The sequence below is a fragment of the Eumetopias jubatus genome, unplaced genomic scaffold, assembly GCF_037043125.1.
Source record: "Eumetopias jubatus isolate StellerSeaLion01/CBP00866 unplaced genomic scaffold, mEumJub1_p1.0 scaffold_1, whole genome shotgun sequence".
Classification (NCBI taxonomy): domain Eukaryota; kingdom Metazoa; phylum Chordata; class Mammalia; order Carnivora; family Otariidae; genus Eumetopias; species Eumetopias jubatus.
In genome coordinates this window covers 159,319,021-159,335,536 of record NW_028274807.1, presented here as the reverse complement: position 1 = coordinate 159,335,536, position 16,516 = coordinate 159,319,021, and the positions used below count along the sequence as shown (strand labels likewise).

At 47.7% G+C, this 16,516-nt stretch overlaps 1 protein-coding gene across 2 annotated transcripts in view; it reads right to left on the bottom strand.

Annotated features, from left to right (window-relative positions):
- CHCHD6 (coiled-coil-helix-coiled-coil-helix domain containing 6) overlaps nucleotides 1–16,516 on the bottom strand; it is a 249,618-nt gene that overhangs the window by 212,499 nt on the left and 20,603 nt on the right. For both annotated transcript variants that reach the window (XM_088021562.1, XM_028101543.1), the window contains exons 3-4: nucleotides 13,321–13,393; nucleotides 11,148–11,292 (exon numbers count right to left, since the gene is read on the bottom strand). In XM_088021562.1, coding sequence (XP_087877688.1) covers nucleotides 11,148–11,292; nucleotides 13,321–13,393 — 218 coding nt within the window. The remainder of the gene's footprint in view (nucleotides 1–11,147; nucleotides 11,293–13,320; nucleotides 13,394–16,516) is intronic.

Here is a 16,516-nt window from a genome sequence, read left to right as displayed (position 1 = left end):
TAGCTCCCCCAAAGGCTATGTGAATAAACCACATAAACAGACTTAAAATAAACCATGACCCTCCCCTCTCCACAGCCCTGCTGGCATCCTAGAGGCATGCATGGAAGTGGGCAGGCACCAGCCCAATTTCACTCAAGCAGGACAGAAAAAGAAAACATACTGCTGCCAAGATCAATTAGGGCTGTAGGGCCAGTCCCACTTGATCCACAGGCACGAAGCGAGTGGCAGGGGTGGCGGGCACTGTTTCCAGAAGAAAAGGAATGAGATGGGTACAGAGCAGGCAGAAACAGCAGGTACCACTGCTGAGCACCACTGTCCCTGACGGCCGGCATCCTCTCCGTGGCCAGGACGGCCAGCACAACACTATCCAACTCCTGCCCCAGTTCTCAAGTCAGGTTTCCCTACAATTTTAGGCTTAGCTACAGTGCACAAGACCTGCTCAAAACACAAAAGCCCTAAACTCTCAGCTAGGCCCCGGGCTTCCCACAAGACACAAAACAGTAGATCAGTAAGGCGTCACCTGCTGCTGTGATGCCGGTCAGATGCCTCAGGTCACCACCACTCCCCCACCCCGCTGCTGGTTTTTTCCAAGGAAGTCTGCGGCTCAGACCCCTTGGGACCCATCAGGCACACAGAGGCCAAGGAGCCTGGCTGAGGTCGGCAGCAGAGTCCCTCAAGAGGCTTAAGAGAAAAAGCTTCTTTCACAATTCTCTCCAGATCCCAGCCCCAGCTGTCAGCCTCTTTAGCTCATCCCTGGTGCTAAGAGACATTTTCGTAGACATGCGATCTGCTAATTAGAAGCAATGACACCAGGAATGGAACCGCAATCAGCCATTTGCCTAACAAAGTTAGCAGCTAATGAGGATTTCCAGCTTCTGTCAGCACACAGCAGAGGTCACCTGAGCTCCGCACCAGAGCCAGGAAGGGAAAACTAAAGGCATCTGCAGATCCGTGAGGTGGTGAAGGGGAGGAAGCTGCACAAAATCCTAATCAACCCAGGTTGTGAAACCCACTTGGAATTCCAACCTCTTAAATAAGAGGGCTAAATGCCCATCTTTCACTATCCCAAAGTGTTGGGATCTCCCTTCCCACAGGAGGGCCATTCTAGAACAAATTCTAAAATCCCTGCATTTTACTCTGAGAAGTGCACAGAGCAACAGCTTTCTTTAAAGAGAAGGAGTCCACACATCTTCCACCTTCCGCTAAGATCCAAACAGCTAGTGACTGCTATCCACCATCGCCTTGCTCAGCTGGCACCACCCTGGTGACCTTGTCCAGACCAGCCCCTGGTCCCTTTGGCCCCTCTCAATCCCACCCCACCACACCTGCCCTCACCCTAGTCCTCCAGCTCCCCACTGCCAGGGTAACCACCATCTTCCTGGTGCTTCAAAATGTGTAAAAGAGCTGAGGGAAAAAACAGGACTTTTCCAGCCCAAGGACACCATCACAATGCATCTAATGAGGTGGACAGGAAACAGGAGCCTAATAAGCTTCCCAGGGGTAATGCCCGGAGCTCAACCCTCTCAGGTCCATTGGGCTCACTCTGGGGGCATGTCCCAGGGACCTGAGAAACAACTAGAACGTAGTAGCCCTCCTGTGCACAGGCCGGCGAGGGAGTCTAAATGCCTTGAGAAGGTTTCTTTCTGTTCCTGCCACATGCCTCAAATAGCACATGGGCTGCTACTACAAGGAACTAGGGCTCTGAGCTCTCTCACACTGTGCACGTTACTGCCGGGAGTCCACCGTGTGCCACTGGACATCACTCATGTCCTGAAGTAGGCACTGCCCGCTCTGACAACAGTCTCTTACCACCTGTCCCCCACAATACCAAGCCCAGCTTGCCTGACCCTTCCCAGGGAATGGGACCAGTAGAGAGCGCTTTCCTAGCTATCCTCAGCAAAGAGCTCCTGCTTTCTTTTGAGGCCAAGAGGCCTGACAAAGGCACCCACGTAGGTAGTGAGTTGCATCGGGAATGGGGGCCTGGTGCACATTTCAAATAGCACAGCCTCTGCTCTCGAGTACCATGGGGAGCCACATCACCAGTGGGAATACTATACATCCCTCAGGGGCCCAAACGGCAAAAGGGGCAGAACCACTGTGGGGTCCCTGGCTCGCAACATCAGTCCAGGAGTCAGCTCTGGGCCTGCATCAGGTGGGGGCTGTTCAAAATACAGATTCCAGGGTCACAAAGAGTCTAATCCAGTCGTTTCCGTCCTAAGATCCAATTATGTGCATCTTTGCCAAGTTCCTGGGTGATCCTGACACACAGCAGGTGGGGAAGTCAGGCAGAGAGATGGACCAAGAGCAAAGTGCTGCAGGTAAATGGCTGCCAGGGACGAGGCTGAGTGGGAGGGTCCTCGATACTCATACCACACAGGTGGCAAACCCCAAAGCATCTGCCCACAAATGAGGTGTTTCTGTGAGCCACCCCTCTACCCCTCCTCCACACTACTGCAGCCTGTCTCTCCAGAGGACTGGTCAGAAGCCTGAAGGACAGATTTGTTCTAGGAATCAGTTCACATCAACCCTTTGTCAAGAGTCCATGGATGGAAGTGGAGAAGAGGGGAAGGAGGTATAATTTGCCCAACAACACACAACCCTGTCTACCCCCATTTCTACCCCAGGAAGGAAACAGCACAGAGGAGTGAAGGAACCCCAGTGATGGGCTCATCTGGCTACAGTTCTATCAGCTTCACTAGCCCAGAACAACATGCCCAATTCCTGGAGCTCCTGGGTGCCAGGCATTTCACGCCAATGGCTCCATGGGTCAATCCTCACAACTACCCACAAGCACTGTGATCCAGTCCTAGTATACTGGGAGCCATCCCTGGACTTGGGTGCCAGGCTCTTAGTCCCTGAATGGTTTTTATGCCCTCCCCACCCCCAGTTTGTATAAAATATAAGAGAAGTAAAGCCAAAGTTCCTTTTTTGGTGTGTAATCAGCTAAAAATATGGTTGAACCAGTTTTCATACTAGCCTATCTGTAGTTTTCCTAACTCTAAAAATTATCCTACCATATGGCCACAAGGCCATGTAATTTTAACTTTGACCTTAATAAGGAAAGTAGGAACCCAGGCAGCCTCAGTACCCCTTCCAAACAATTATTCTGATTCTCTGAGAAACTGAATGCACCCACCCTTGCTCTTTGAGTAAATGTGGCTGCAAATGAGGCATGGTGGCAGTCAGCTGTGTGGAATGTCCTCTGTACCTTGTGGAGAGCCAGCCCGCCCTGTGGAAGGACTGGCCCCATACAACAATAGTCATATGGGCCCGGACATTCAGAGAGGGAACAAAATCAATCATTTTACTTTGCCCTTCTCATTTTCCCTGGGGTGTGAAGAGTGCTTTAAAGTGATGATGACCAAAGGGAAGTGTGAAATAAATGTGGCATCAGTTATGAGCCTCTTCCTCGAGACCTATATTGTTTGAAAGTTCTGGGGAACAGGGCAGGAGAAGTGACTGAGAGACCCCCCATGGACCCCTGAGGCACAGATGCATGGGGCCAGTGGACATGTGAAAGCCCAGCAGAAGATGAAGAGAAGCCCGTGGTACTCCAGGCCCTACACTGAGCACCACCCAGGAGCCACCTACAGCTGAAGAAGGTGCAAGGAAGCACCCCCAGGACAAGATAAGCAGGGCCTCCCACAAGTCTGATGGGAAAGTAAGACAGCACAGGCAAACCCTGCAGAGCTCAGATCCCAAGTCCTGCTGAACAGAAGGTTTGGGTCCAACCCTCAGTCTGAAGGCAAAGCACCAACAGAGCCCACGTCCTGCTCAAGTACAGACCAGATGTACCCACCTTCCCACACCATGACCGGTCCTGGCCATGAGCACTATTTTCCTCAGCCTCTAGTGTTCTTCTACACATGATGTCCAGTATCAATCATAAGGCACATGAAGCTGTAGGAAAATGGGACCCATTATCGAAAGAGGAAATAATGAACCAAACTCAGAGATGACCCAGATGTCGGAATTATCAGAGACTTCAGATAATTATGATAAAAAGGTTTAAAGGATCCACAGGAAAAGGTGGACAACATGTGTAAGTGATGTGGAAACTCTAAAAAATGTCAAATGTAAAAAAAGAATCAGGAGTTAAAGTGGAAGTTCATGACTCTTCCCAAACTCCCCCCTGGGCTGTCCCCAGAAAAGTCCTCATTTTACCCATCAGAAGACTGAGGCAAGCAGGTACCACTGTGCCGTGAAACTTCTCACAGGAATAAAAACCACTAAGGAGCCAGGATCCCCATCAGCACCACTGCCCCCCAGCTGCTTGAGGCATCTGGTGACTCAGAAAGACTCAAACAATTACAGTCCCTGGAGCTGGGCTGTCTAGTCCAGAGGTCAGCAAACTACAGCTCACCCGTCAAATCCAACCTACAGCCACTTTCCGTATGACCTCTGAGGAAGAATGTGTTTTTACATTTTTTAGAGCTGTAAAAACAACAAAAACAAAGAATGTGTGACAGAGACCATATGTGGCCCTGCAAAGTCTAAAATATTTACTATATGGCTCTTTACAGAAAGTTTGTCAACCCCTGATCTAATCTAGAAAAGAAAAAGATAATAAAACGGCAAGATTTAGGGAAGTAAAGGGGCTATGGATGGCAGACTTGTTTTGTTTTTTTTCAGATTATGGATTTTACCAGCCATCTAGGTGCTGAAAAATCCATCTCCAAAGGAATTCAAGATCTCTGGAGCTCAAATTGGAGGAGGCATAAGGACAAGGCCACTAGAGTCCCTAGGCTACTAATGTTCTAAAACAAACAGCCATGCCAAACAGCTGCCCCCAGGTGTCAGGCCTCCCCAGCTGCGTGTCAAGTAGAGAACTTCCTGACCCCCGGCCTGAGCCACCAGGCCCAGCCACTGCCTTCTTCCATGCAAGTTAAACCCCAAGTGTGTAAGTCTCTGACTAGGAGTCATGTAAACTAGCTGACTCCAAGATGTCATCATAGTGAAAGGCTGTTTTGTTTTGTTTTGCTTTGTTTTATCATTTGGAAAGGTCAGACCTATGAACTGCTATCCAGAGAAGGCTGACCTGGGTACATGCTTCCACCTATTCGCAGGACACAGTGAGGAGGCTTCCAGGAGCCGAACAAGGACTGCTGTACAGAAGTCTCCAGGGGCGCCTGGGTAGCGCAGCCTGTTAAGTGTCTGACTTCGGCTCAGGTTGTGATCTCAGGGTCCTGGGATCGAGCCCCAAATCGGGTTCTATGCTCAGCGGGGAGTCTGCTGCTCCCTCTCCTTCTGCTTGTGCTCACTCACTCTCTTCCATATCTCTCTCTAATAAATAAAATCTTAAAAAAAAAGTCTCCGAAGCAGGAGGCACTGCCCCACACCCCTCATCCACTGGAGCTCTAGCTACCCATGATTCCCTAACCATCCATGCACATCTATAATTTACTGAGCACTACTGAGAAGACGAAGACCACAGTACCTCTCCTTGAGGAGCTTATAATCCGAGGAATGAGACTTCCGAAGACGTAGGAGGGGAGAACGAGGAAGAAAGGCTATAGCTGTAACCTATCTCACTCAGGATTTCAGAAAATTACAACTCAAAAACTTCTGAATCCATCATTTTCCTTAAATCCTGATTGCAGACTTCAAAGAGCCAAGGTGGCAGCTTCTTCAAGCATCAGAACAATGAAAAGAAGGTGCAGTAGATCAAACCTCTCCTGCAGACTGGAGAGCGGAGCAGGACCGCCACACTTCTTGTGCAAATCCTTAGGTCAGGCAGGCACACCCAGGTGGAGAAGCACTTGCTTTCGACGTCTGGCCAGTGGCAGGATTTGGTCCCCACTTTTTCATCTGCCATTTTAGACCCTTCTCTGTGGCCATGGTCCAGTAGAAGAAAAGCTCTCTCTTCTTGTGCATCTCTTTTGAGGCATAAGAAAACCCTCCCACAAAGATCGCCATCAGACCTGCAGAATTTCATCCCAGGCCCACATCTGCCTGCCACACCCCATGCCCCTAGACCGCAGCCAAGCGGCTTGTCCCCACCCGCCCTCAGACTCTGCTCAGGCTTCGTCCTTCAGCCTTTAGCCTTCTCCACCTGGTGAGCCTCTCCTCAGTCTTCAATATCTAGCCCACAGGTCACCTCCCCTCAGAAGTTTTTCCCACCCTGCCAGGAAGAGTCTGTTGTCACCACCTCCTTCCTCCTCTAGTGCTTTCCTATCCCTTTGGTCTGAGACCGTGACACTGTCCAGTCACTTCTGAGAATACTTACCTCCCCTAATGAACAGAGCTTTTCAAGAACAGAAGCTGTTTCTCATTTGTTTCCACTTATCAAGAAACGAACCGAGTGCCTAACACAACAGGCATGTAGAGAATATATACAGAAAATAATAAAAGAATTGCTCACCAAAAAAGAAAATGAAAGTTTTTGCTTTCCATCAGGTGTACTTCAATCTCATACCTAACGTGTCAGGAATCCCAACAGGCAAGGTCATAAATCTCATTCTCCTCTAAAGTAAAGTTCTGCCGATCAGAAGACAGCCCCAGAAACTACTCCGTTCTTATTTCTCTCTAGAATATTTGGGACTCCAAACTTCCTCCCCCAACTCAGAGGAAAGCATGCCTTATTAACATAGGCTCCACTGAAACACAGGGCCTTCATCCCAATTATATCCAGGGCTCTACAGTCTGCGAGTAGTAGGGAACACACATAACATACTCAAAAACAGTCCACTACTGCACTAGATAGGAAACGGAAATGCTTTTGTCATCAGAAGTAGGTTATAAAAATTATTACCTTTCCTTGTCATTAGCTTTATTAATTTTTCCCAATAATGAGCTGAAACATTCCCTCATGCAGAAGAGGATTAAAAAATCAATATTGTCAAAGAGAGGGCAGAAGAGCACATTAAAAGTCAAACTGCACTCAGCATACTCGGGAAAAAGTCCTCCAGACAAGGCTACAGGTGCAAGGGTGCAGGGCTTGAGGACACTGGCCAGACATTGGAGGCCCCAAGAAGAAGTGGGCAGCCAGCTCATACAGCAAGAGACCACGCCATGTCCACCTCTGGGTCCAACCTGGCCCCAAGGCCAGAACATGCTATGACCCAAACACTAGGGCCTTAAGTGCCCTGCCCAGCAGTCTCCTTCAAGCCCAGCAGGCTCCTTCAATCTGTACATATGGAACGCTCAGATGAGGAAAGAAAATTCCCTAAGCTTCTGTTCAGGTCCTTTCTCCATCTTTTTCCTTTTATTTAAATCCTCCAAAGCACACGTACAGTTTTGAAATGATCTCCACTAAAAGGCCCTGCCAGCCACAACAACCCAAGTGGAGGGGTGGCTATGGTATCACTCAGCATCCTCAGCATCTAGGTGAGTGCCTCACGACCCTGCTGACTTACAGAAAGGGTCTGGAATTGGCTTCCCTTCTCTGTTTGCATTGACTGGCTGAAGCCTTCCAAAACCAGGCTCATGTGTCTCTATGCATCTGTTACAGCACCAAATAACAGAAACCAACTCCCGCTAAAGCAAGCAAAGGAGAGTTGACCTCAGGTCATCAGCAGACAATTCCATCCTCAAGAAGGCGGAGGACCGGAGGGAAACCGACGGATACCCGTGGAGGTGTGGGAGACAGGAAGACAGCTTCACTGCGTGAAGATCCTGATGAGCAGGCCTGGGCTACAGTCCTACCCTGGCCTCTTCACTCACTCAGAACTTAAGTCCCCAGAGAGAGGGTTTGACTGGCTGCCCTCCGGGGGTGGCTATCCCATGGCAGGGAGAGAAAAGAGATCTGGCTTCCATAAAGGAAGTTGGGCATTGGCATTGCAATCCCACCAAGACAACGCATAACAGGAGACAGGTAAATTCCCAAAAGGAAACAGGACACCAACCGCATGGAGAGGTGGATGTTGAACAGTCAAAAAAAATGGGAACACCCAGAAAAGTAGTTAATAAACATTTTCAAAATGAAGGAAGTCACTTGCTTCCCTATTCCCTAAGAACTCAGGTTCAGAAGAGCATTATCCATCCAGAAATTTGGGGAGGGGGGATCAAATAAAGATTTATTTTCTTTATTCTAAAGTTGCCCTTTGTTAAAAAAGAAAACCCACACAGCTGTAGTGAAGGTCATTTAAGTCCCTTCCCGATAGTAAAGGTTCTCCTCCAAGGACAGTCTTGAGGAGACAGGACCCAGCCTTCTCCTTCACAGGTGGAAGAAGGGAAGCTGTGAATTTTCTTTCATTGTAATTAACACGTTCCAGATGAGAAGGAAGAAACACACCTGTAGGCTGCACTTTTCCATGCTAGGTGACTGTCTCAGGTGGCCAGCTGGGATTGCTCATGCCATATTGGTTAACCCTTCACCTCCAGAACCAGGGTCCTTTCCACTTGGTTGTCAGGCTCCCTGAAAAGGGGTGACAACAACCTGCCCGGCAGAGACTAACTGCCAGAGCCCCTAAAACCACATACTCACCCCAGTTTCTCTCTGTACCAACTGACTCTTCACCAGGATGCCACAGGATTCTAAAAACACCAGTCAGATCGCATCATCGCCATCCTCATGGTCTCCAGGGATTCTTCCGAGGTTTCAGTCACGGAGGGCTATCTTGTGGGTCAAGTCTGCAAGGTGCCCAAGGTCTTCTAAAAAGTGGCTTCACGCCTCACTCACCTCTCTCACTGTGTCCTGTCACCTCCTCCATACCCACCCATCTCCCCGCAGCTGCTCCCTCAGCCTGGGGTCCCAGCCATATTGCTCAAGGCTGAGGTCAAAGCTGTGTCTCCCACCAGCAGTTGACACCACTGCCTTTGCATTCACAAGCACATCATCTTTAGCTCCACTTCACGCTTACTGAAACCGATGTGGCCTTCTTCTAAGTTTTTGGTTTAAGTCTGTCTTCCCCAAGGGTGACAAGGGTGTATTGTTCATATTTCCCAGAGGGCCTAGTTCAACCAGCATCTGTTATGTACCCACTGCAGCTTTCAACATCTGTGCAGAGGCCGTCCTCCCAGCCACCACCCAGGGCACAGTCCCAAATGGTAATCTCACCTCGTCGGCAACTTCCTTCTGTGCAGCACAGGGTATACCAGGCCACCCACCTAAGGCAGGGCAAGGCTGCTACTCGTCTCCTGGCCCATGGCCTCTGAAGCAGATGACATTAGATGCTGCTACAGCCATTCTTCCCACCCCCACCCCACCCCCATTCCTTGCTGTGATATCCTGACTTAAATAAGAACTAAATATTTAGTCTTTACTGTTAAGAGCTCCTAAAACCTGGGGCACCTGGGTGGCTCAGTCGTTGAGCATCTGCATTCGGCTCAGGTCATGATCCCAGCGTCCCGGGATCGAGCTCCGCATCGGGCTCCCTGCTCCACGGGAAGCCTGCTTCTCCCTCTCCTACTCCCCCTGCTTGTGTTCCCTCTCTTGCTGTGTCTCTCTCTGTCAAATAAATAAAATCTTTAAAAAAAAAAAAAAGAGCTCCTAAAACCCTTGGAATTTCCTAAGTGATGAGAGGGATAAAGGCATCTTTCTTTATGGTAATGAGATGACTTTTGGACTGCATGGAAGGATGAGGACTGGTTACCAGTGGAGCCAACCACTGGTTGGAGGGTTGGAACTTTCAGTCCTACCCCTAAGCTCCAGGGAGGGGAGAGGGGCTGAAGTTGCGTTCAATCACTAGTAGTCAATGACTGAACCAGTCATGCCTAGGTAATGAAGCCTCAGCCCAGTTTCACCCCAAAACAACTGGATCTGAAGAGCTTCCAGGTAGGCGAGCACCTAGAGGCTCTGGGGTAGTGGCGTGCTGGCACAGGACATGGAAGCTCTGCACCCTTTCCCCACATACCTTGCCCTATGGATCTCTCCCATCTGGCTGTTCCTGAGTTAAATCCTTTCATCATCCTTTTAGTAAGTTAAACGTTTCTCTGAGCTCTGTGAGTCACTCTAGCAAATCAGTCAAACGAGGGGATCATGGGAACCTCTGATTCACAACCGGTCAACCAGAAGCACAGATGACAACCTGGCCTTGAGAGGTATCTGAAGTGTGGGGAGCGGACAGTCTTGTGCCCTGAGCCCTTACCCTGTGGAGTCTCAGGATGGAGTTGAATTGGAGGACACCCAGCTGGTGTCAGAGAATTTCGAGGCTGTGTGGGGGTTTTCCCACATGGAAATGGAATTGGGAGAATTATTACTATCAGTCCAACTTCTATCTGGATGCCCACCCCTTTCCAGTGGGACTAGAAAAGAGCCCCTGCTCCAGTCAGAACTCCCTGTTCCCTCTGCAGAGGAGTGGCTGAGCCATGGGCCCCCAGTGCAGTTCAGGCCAGTGCCACGTCAGAGGCCTTCTGCTGGGGGGCTTCCAGGAAAGTTTTCTCTTCTTCTGCTGGGTGTGTCCCCATCTGCATAAGACCTGGCGGAGTTCAGAGGCAGCTGTCGTTGACCTGTAGGAATGTCTAGCCTGAGGACACCCTGGCACACTGAAGATAGCAGAGCAGAAGGAGAATGGGGATCATGACGCCAGTGAGCTGCTGAATTAGTCAAGCCTGGGGCATTTCTAGACTTCTGGGATTACGACATAAAGCCTTCACTCACAGCAGAAAGAATCCTAACTAATAGTCTCCCATCAATTAAAGGCATTAATAACAGTAACAGCGATAACAGTACGTTTTTTATAATCTGCCAGGCACATGCTAAGCCTGGGACAGTTATTATCTCACCTAATCCCTTGGGCAATCCTATGTGCAAACATCATGATCCTCAACCAAGGCTCACAGACACTGGAGGACAGGCACGAGGTAGTAAGCAGGGAGCTAGGATTTGTACCCAGACTGCCTACCTTTAAAAAATTGTGTTCTCCATCTCATTATTGCATGCCCTCAAGCCCCTAGTACTCTCCCTTCACACCCTCCTGGTACATATACCACTTAAAACTGTGACTTTTCAGAGAGAGGGACCAGACTGCTGAAAGATCCAGCCCTCACCATATAACCTAGCGCTCCAGAAACTGAAAATACAGGCCAGAGATGGCAAAGCAAGTCAGTGGTAGAGTTAGGGCTATAAGAACTCAAGCCCCTGGTCCCCCAGAAAGACACCCTTTCCACAAAGGTGGAGCCAGGCCCCAGGGCTTCAGACAGATCAGGCTCCAGGGCCTAACCTCTGCTGGAGCACAAAAGGCCAGCTCAGGAAGATCTGTACTCACCAGCTGGGTTGACTTCTGCTTCTCCTGGTCAATGTTGCCCTCCCCCTGCTGCAGGGATGCACTCCTATGCTTTGTGGCTGCCTCTCTTTCCCTCGTCACCACCTGGAATAGCTCATCCTGGACCTTGGCCTGCTCCTGTTTATACCTGTGCCAGAAGAGAGATGGAGGGAAGCAGATGCAGATGGCCTGACTGGCAGAAGGTAGCCAAGAAAAGGTTTGCGTACTCACTTCAGCTGGCAGGGGATGGGGACCTGTGGGCCAGGGGATCTCTGAGGCCAGCGGGAAAGGCTCAGGCATCAGTGATCGTCCCCAAGGCAAGGGGATACAGTGATATGCTCTCAGCCAGGACAATACAGATTAGGAACAGAAGGAGACCTGACCACCAGATGAGGAATCAGACAGCCATAGGCCAAATGAGAGATTCTTGGGGCACAGGTTCAATCCCAGGCTAGGCACTGGTACACAGTGGGCAGGCAGGGTGGGAAACCCCACATCCTTCTGCCTCCACTTGAAAGCCTGAACAGTTTAGATGACAGCAGTCTTTTGTTTAGAACATTTAACTCTTCATTTCTGGGCATTCTGCCTAGTAAAATAATCCTAAAGACAGAAAAAGGTTATTAGTACCAAGATGCTCTTAAAGACTTATTTATTATAGTGTGGAAAAATGCAAACAACTTAAATGTCCAACATCAAGGTCAAGTTAAAGAACATATGGTACAATTGTGCAATGGTACATTATGTCATCATTAGACCAATATATTCTTAGATTTGTCAATAGCCTGAATCTAAAAATTGAGGACCAATAAATAACACTTTTAGAAATTAAAATGTTTATAAAGCAGGTGTAACAAATGGAAAATAATTGTAAAACTATGTGAACATAACAAGATATAAAATTATATGTAACTTTGAAAAAAATAACCCTCAACTAGAGGAAAGAAGACATTTGAAAGAAACACTCCAAAATATTAACAGGGGTTATTCTGAATCTATGGGTGATTTTTTTCATTTTATGTATTTCCCAAGTCTTTCATTAGCATGTGTTAGTTGAACATTTTTAAAATATTTAGAAGTTCAAAAAAAAAAGGTTCAGGTTAGTTATTCTTGAAGAGACCTCCTAGGATCAGAGAGGGGAAATTCTTAGAATGTGGGCTGAAGCCCACAATGTCCATGACTATGGAACACACCCAGGTCGGCTGACCTAATTGAGGGAGCCACCCACTGTGGCTGAACTGGGCCCCCTAAGCTACCACACTGGGTCCTCTGTTACAGAGGCCAGGGTCCTAAATGGTAGAGAGGAAGTCAGTAAATGACAACTACAATTAACATTCACTGAGAACTCTCCCAGGTTCTGGGCTTAAGTGCTTCCTATGCATTAACATGTTTAATCAGGACAATACCCCCATCAAAGAGGTCCTCCAGCTATGCTCTTCTCAGAGGCCTACAAAAATGCAGTGATGTTCCAGAGTCACATAACTAGTGCGGGGCACAATCAGGAAGCACATCACATTCTGAGGGCCTCTGTGCCTCAGCGGACGGGACAGAGGTCTGTATTCAGAGGTGTCACCAGCTCTCTGTGAGTGTGGCCTGTGCCAATAGGAAGTCACCAACACTCTGGAGCCAGTCTATCTAGGCAACTAGTTAGAATTGTGAGGGTTGTTTTTCTTCTCCATATCTTTAAAAATATGCCAGCATGCATACACACAAAAGGTCCAGCCACTCAGCTACTCAGTCCTAGCTTTTTAAAGTGAATTTTTGGTGGGATGGGGTAACTGGGTGATGAGCATTAAAGAGGGCACTCAGTGATGTAATGAGCACAGGGTGTTCTATGCAATGATGAATCACTAAACTCTACCTCTGAAACTAATAATACACTATATGTTAATTAATTGAATTTAGATAAAATAAAATTTTTTAAAAAGTAAAAAAAAATTTTTTAAATAAAGTGAATTTTTAAGATCATCAGCATTCAACCCTCCCAGGATACTTTTGGTGTTTCTTCATTTTTAAACTAGGACCAGTGCCACCTAAACTATAGGATTCCTGTGCAATCTCAATAAGACAAAATATGTGAGACAAACCCTTGGGCCTTCAGGCAAGGAGGAGGTACCTGGTGAGGAGAGAGCGTTTGGTCAGAGCACAGGGCCAGGGGTGAATGGATACTTGGGCTTACCTCTTGAGGAAATCCTCCTCCATCCTGGAAGACCGCCGGCCACCACCGTACTCAGACCTGGGCAGTTTGGAGTCTGCAAAGGGACGAGAAGAAAAGGCCAGTCAGCAGCAGCCTAAGATCCACAAAGGCATGGCAGTCATCCAGGAAAGGGCTCAGGAGTGGACCTCCCTGGATGGATGTGCCCCAAGGACAGACACAGAACACATCGTTGATCCAGCCAGTCTTACTTGAGTGCAGTGTTCCCTATCCATCACTCCTCACTCTACAACTACTTGGATTCTAGGTCATCTCCCAAACACAGGCCCGGAAGGGCTGCAGGACCTACTACTCTGCTTCATGCTCAAAGGACAGCCTCCAAGGTCTCTGTTTTGGCAGTAGGAGCTCCTTGAATGTTTCCCTTAGGAGCCCATTCTACAGATTTCTAACCCTGAATGTGGCAAATGCCTCATATTAATGACATTTTATCTATCACTGGACCTTCATCACCTCTAATCTTAATGGGCTCTTAAGTTGTTACAGGGCTACCTTTGGATGGCCATGAACTTGGTGATTTCCAAGCAAACCCAGTCCACTTGTCTCTCCACCACTTGGTGACACTGAAGGTTTTGCTACTCCCCTCTCCTCCACAGCCTTCACCCTTCCCAAACCATCTTTCAGCCAAAGCTCAACACTTTTCTGTGGCTTGGCCAAATGTCCTCCCCCTCCATCACAGGTTTCTAAAGCAGCAGCATCTAGGACTGCACAAAAATACTGTAGAAGAACCAGGCTTTGTGAAAGAACATGTGAGGATTTGCTATTCCACTGCCAAGACCTTTTAAAGCATGTTGAACTCAGAGGCTCCAGCACTCAACCCTTCAGGGAGGCACTTCCAAAAGTACTCATCCTACGTTTCATGCTTTCAGACTACCTCTCACAGAAGGATGGGCACAGCAGTGCCACCTGGCGAGGTGGGCACACCTAAGTGCTCCTGGGTAGCATGCCAGGTTCTCAAATGGGAATAAAAAATAGTAAACCGCTGCCCAGTTTTTACTCTGACATAATGCCCTCTGTTCTTATTTGTTTACTTACAACAGCTTTATTGAGATATAATTTACCATATTTACTTTTGCTTTTCATACAACTTTTTTTTCATAACTAGGAAAATAATGTATCTACCTGTGGCAGAGAATGTGGCACTAATCCACACTCCCACCTTGTGTGTAAGAGCCTGCCCACTTCCCTGCCCCTTGGGAGCACTCATTAACGTGTGTCCTTCACTATTAGCAAAGTGGAGAACCTCATCAAATGTTTACAACCATTCGTACACATTTTCTATTGAGTTGTCAAAGAGCTCTAAGAACTCTCTATGTTAGGACTGTTAATACTCTGTCATGTTACATTTCCCTAGTTTATCATTCATTCTTCATTTATTTTTTTCTAAATTGTCTAATTCCTTAGAGTTACATTTCCCACTTTTCTTCTTAATTTAGGGTTTCTTGATGGAGTTGATGGAGTGCTTAGGAAGTCTACTTATTATACTTATATGTATTATCATTGTACTCTTATGGCTTCAATTCATACATTTAAATCTTTTCTTTCCTCTGACATTTATTTTGAGGTATGGTATGACATAAGATTTAATTTTAACTTCTTTTCCTAATCTTGTTCCATCACTAAAATGAAAGCAAACACTGATTTTAAAAGTAAAAATATCTTAAAATTAGTCAACTTCAAGATAGCCCATTTATGCTGACTATTCTTCAGCATTCAGAAACTCAAACTCACAATCATTTAAACAGCAAAATACTTTGTTATAACTAAAACCAAATGACAAATGAACCACCATTCTTGCTCCTTAAACTGCTGAAACTTACCAAAACTGAGACCAGTGTTTCTTTCATCTTCCGAAGCTAAAGCTGATGTGTGCATGTTAGATTTTGGCCTTCTTTGCTTACTCATCACTTTCTCCCTCTTACCAGTTAATCCAGTTTATTCAAGTGTCCTGGGTTAAGTTAGAGCCCTCTTCAACCTCCCACCCCCCACCGCTCCTGTCAGTTGCTAGAGATATCGTGGAGAGCCACCCCATTTTTAAAGGACAAGAGCGTCTTGTGAGAGTTTCAAGAATCTCATTTGCCCCCTCACTGATAGATATTCAAAAAGATCTCAGGATGGGTCCAAACCTGGTACTAGTTTGCTCTACTGCTCGGGAAGCCCTGAGGCAGACAATACAGAGAGGAAAGCTGGTAGCAGCCCTGGCTAGAGCCCCCAGCCATTAAGGATGCAGGCAGAGCTCTCTGGCTTCTGTGCAGAGGTCTGTAATCTGGCCCCTGAGCACTGCCCCAAGCGCTCCCCTTTCCTTATACTTTGTACTCCAGAGACAGCAAATCACTTCCAGGGCCCCACACAGGCAAACCTGCGCCACACCTCTGGGACTATACTTACGCTGTTTACCATGCCTGAACTGCCCATCTACCATTGCTCTATCTTTCAAAATCCAGTTTAAACATCATCTTCCCTTGAAGCCCCTCCCTAAAATAACCAGTCACTCCTCTGTGCTATCCTAGCCATGGGCATGCTTCTAGTGTTGCCTCATCGTGATACATGTAACCTACAGGGTTATACATCTGGCTCCTTAACTAGAGCCGTGTGTGCCACAAGGCGGGGGGGCATCCCTGTCTACACATCTCTGTGCACCAGCACGAGGTACTTGTCCTGATCCCTGGCCAGTAGTCAGTAAACACTGAATGGTGGGGATATCTTCTACCGTCTTACAACCTAATAAGGAAGACTGGCAGAAAAGTCAAGCTGCAGGTGATAGGTAAGACCAAGATTCTCATAAAGAGGTATTTATTGAAGAGAGTAGCAGCTGCCCCAAAGACTGTCCAAATTTATTTGTAATATCTTAATATTTCTGTACCTTATATCCCTTTTTAAATTGTTTCATTCTTTTGTGTTTGCTGAAAGTCATTGTTTGGAGAAAAGCACAAATTTCTTAATTTGTCATGGACCCCACAGAGGAGGGAACAAATGAGTTGTGAGCCTGGCATGGGCACGGGAAGAGGAATCCCTGTAAGGTACGGGGTGGCAGGCCTTGCTAGAAGCCCAGGGTGAACCGTCCCAGGAGCCAGATCAGTACCACTTGATGTGAGTGTTTGGTTCGAGGTACTGAGGTCAACGGTCAAGTCATCAACTCAATTCCCTTAAGCTGGCCCAATTC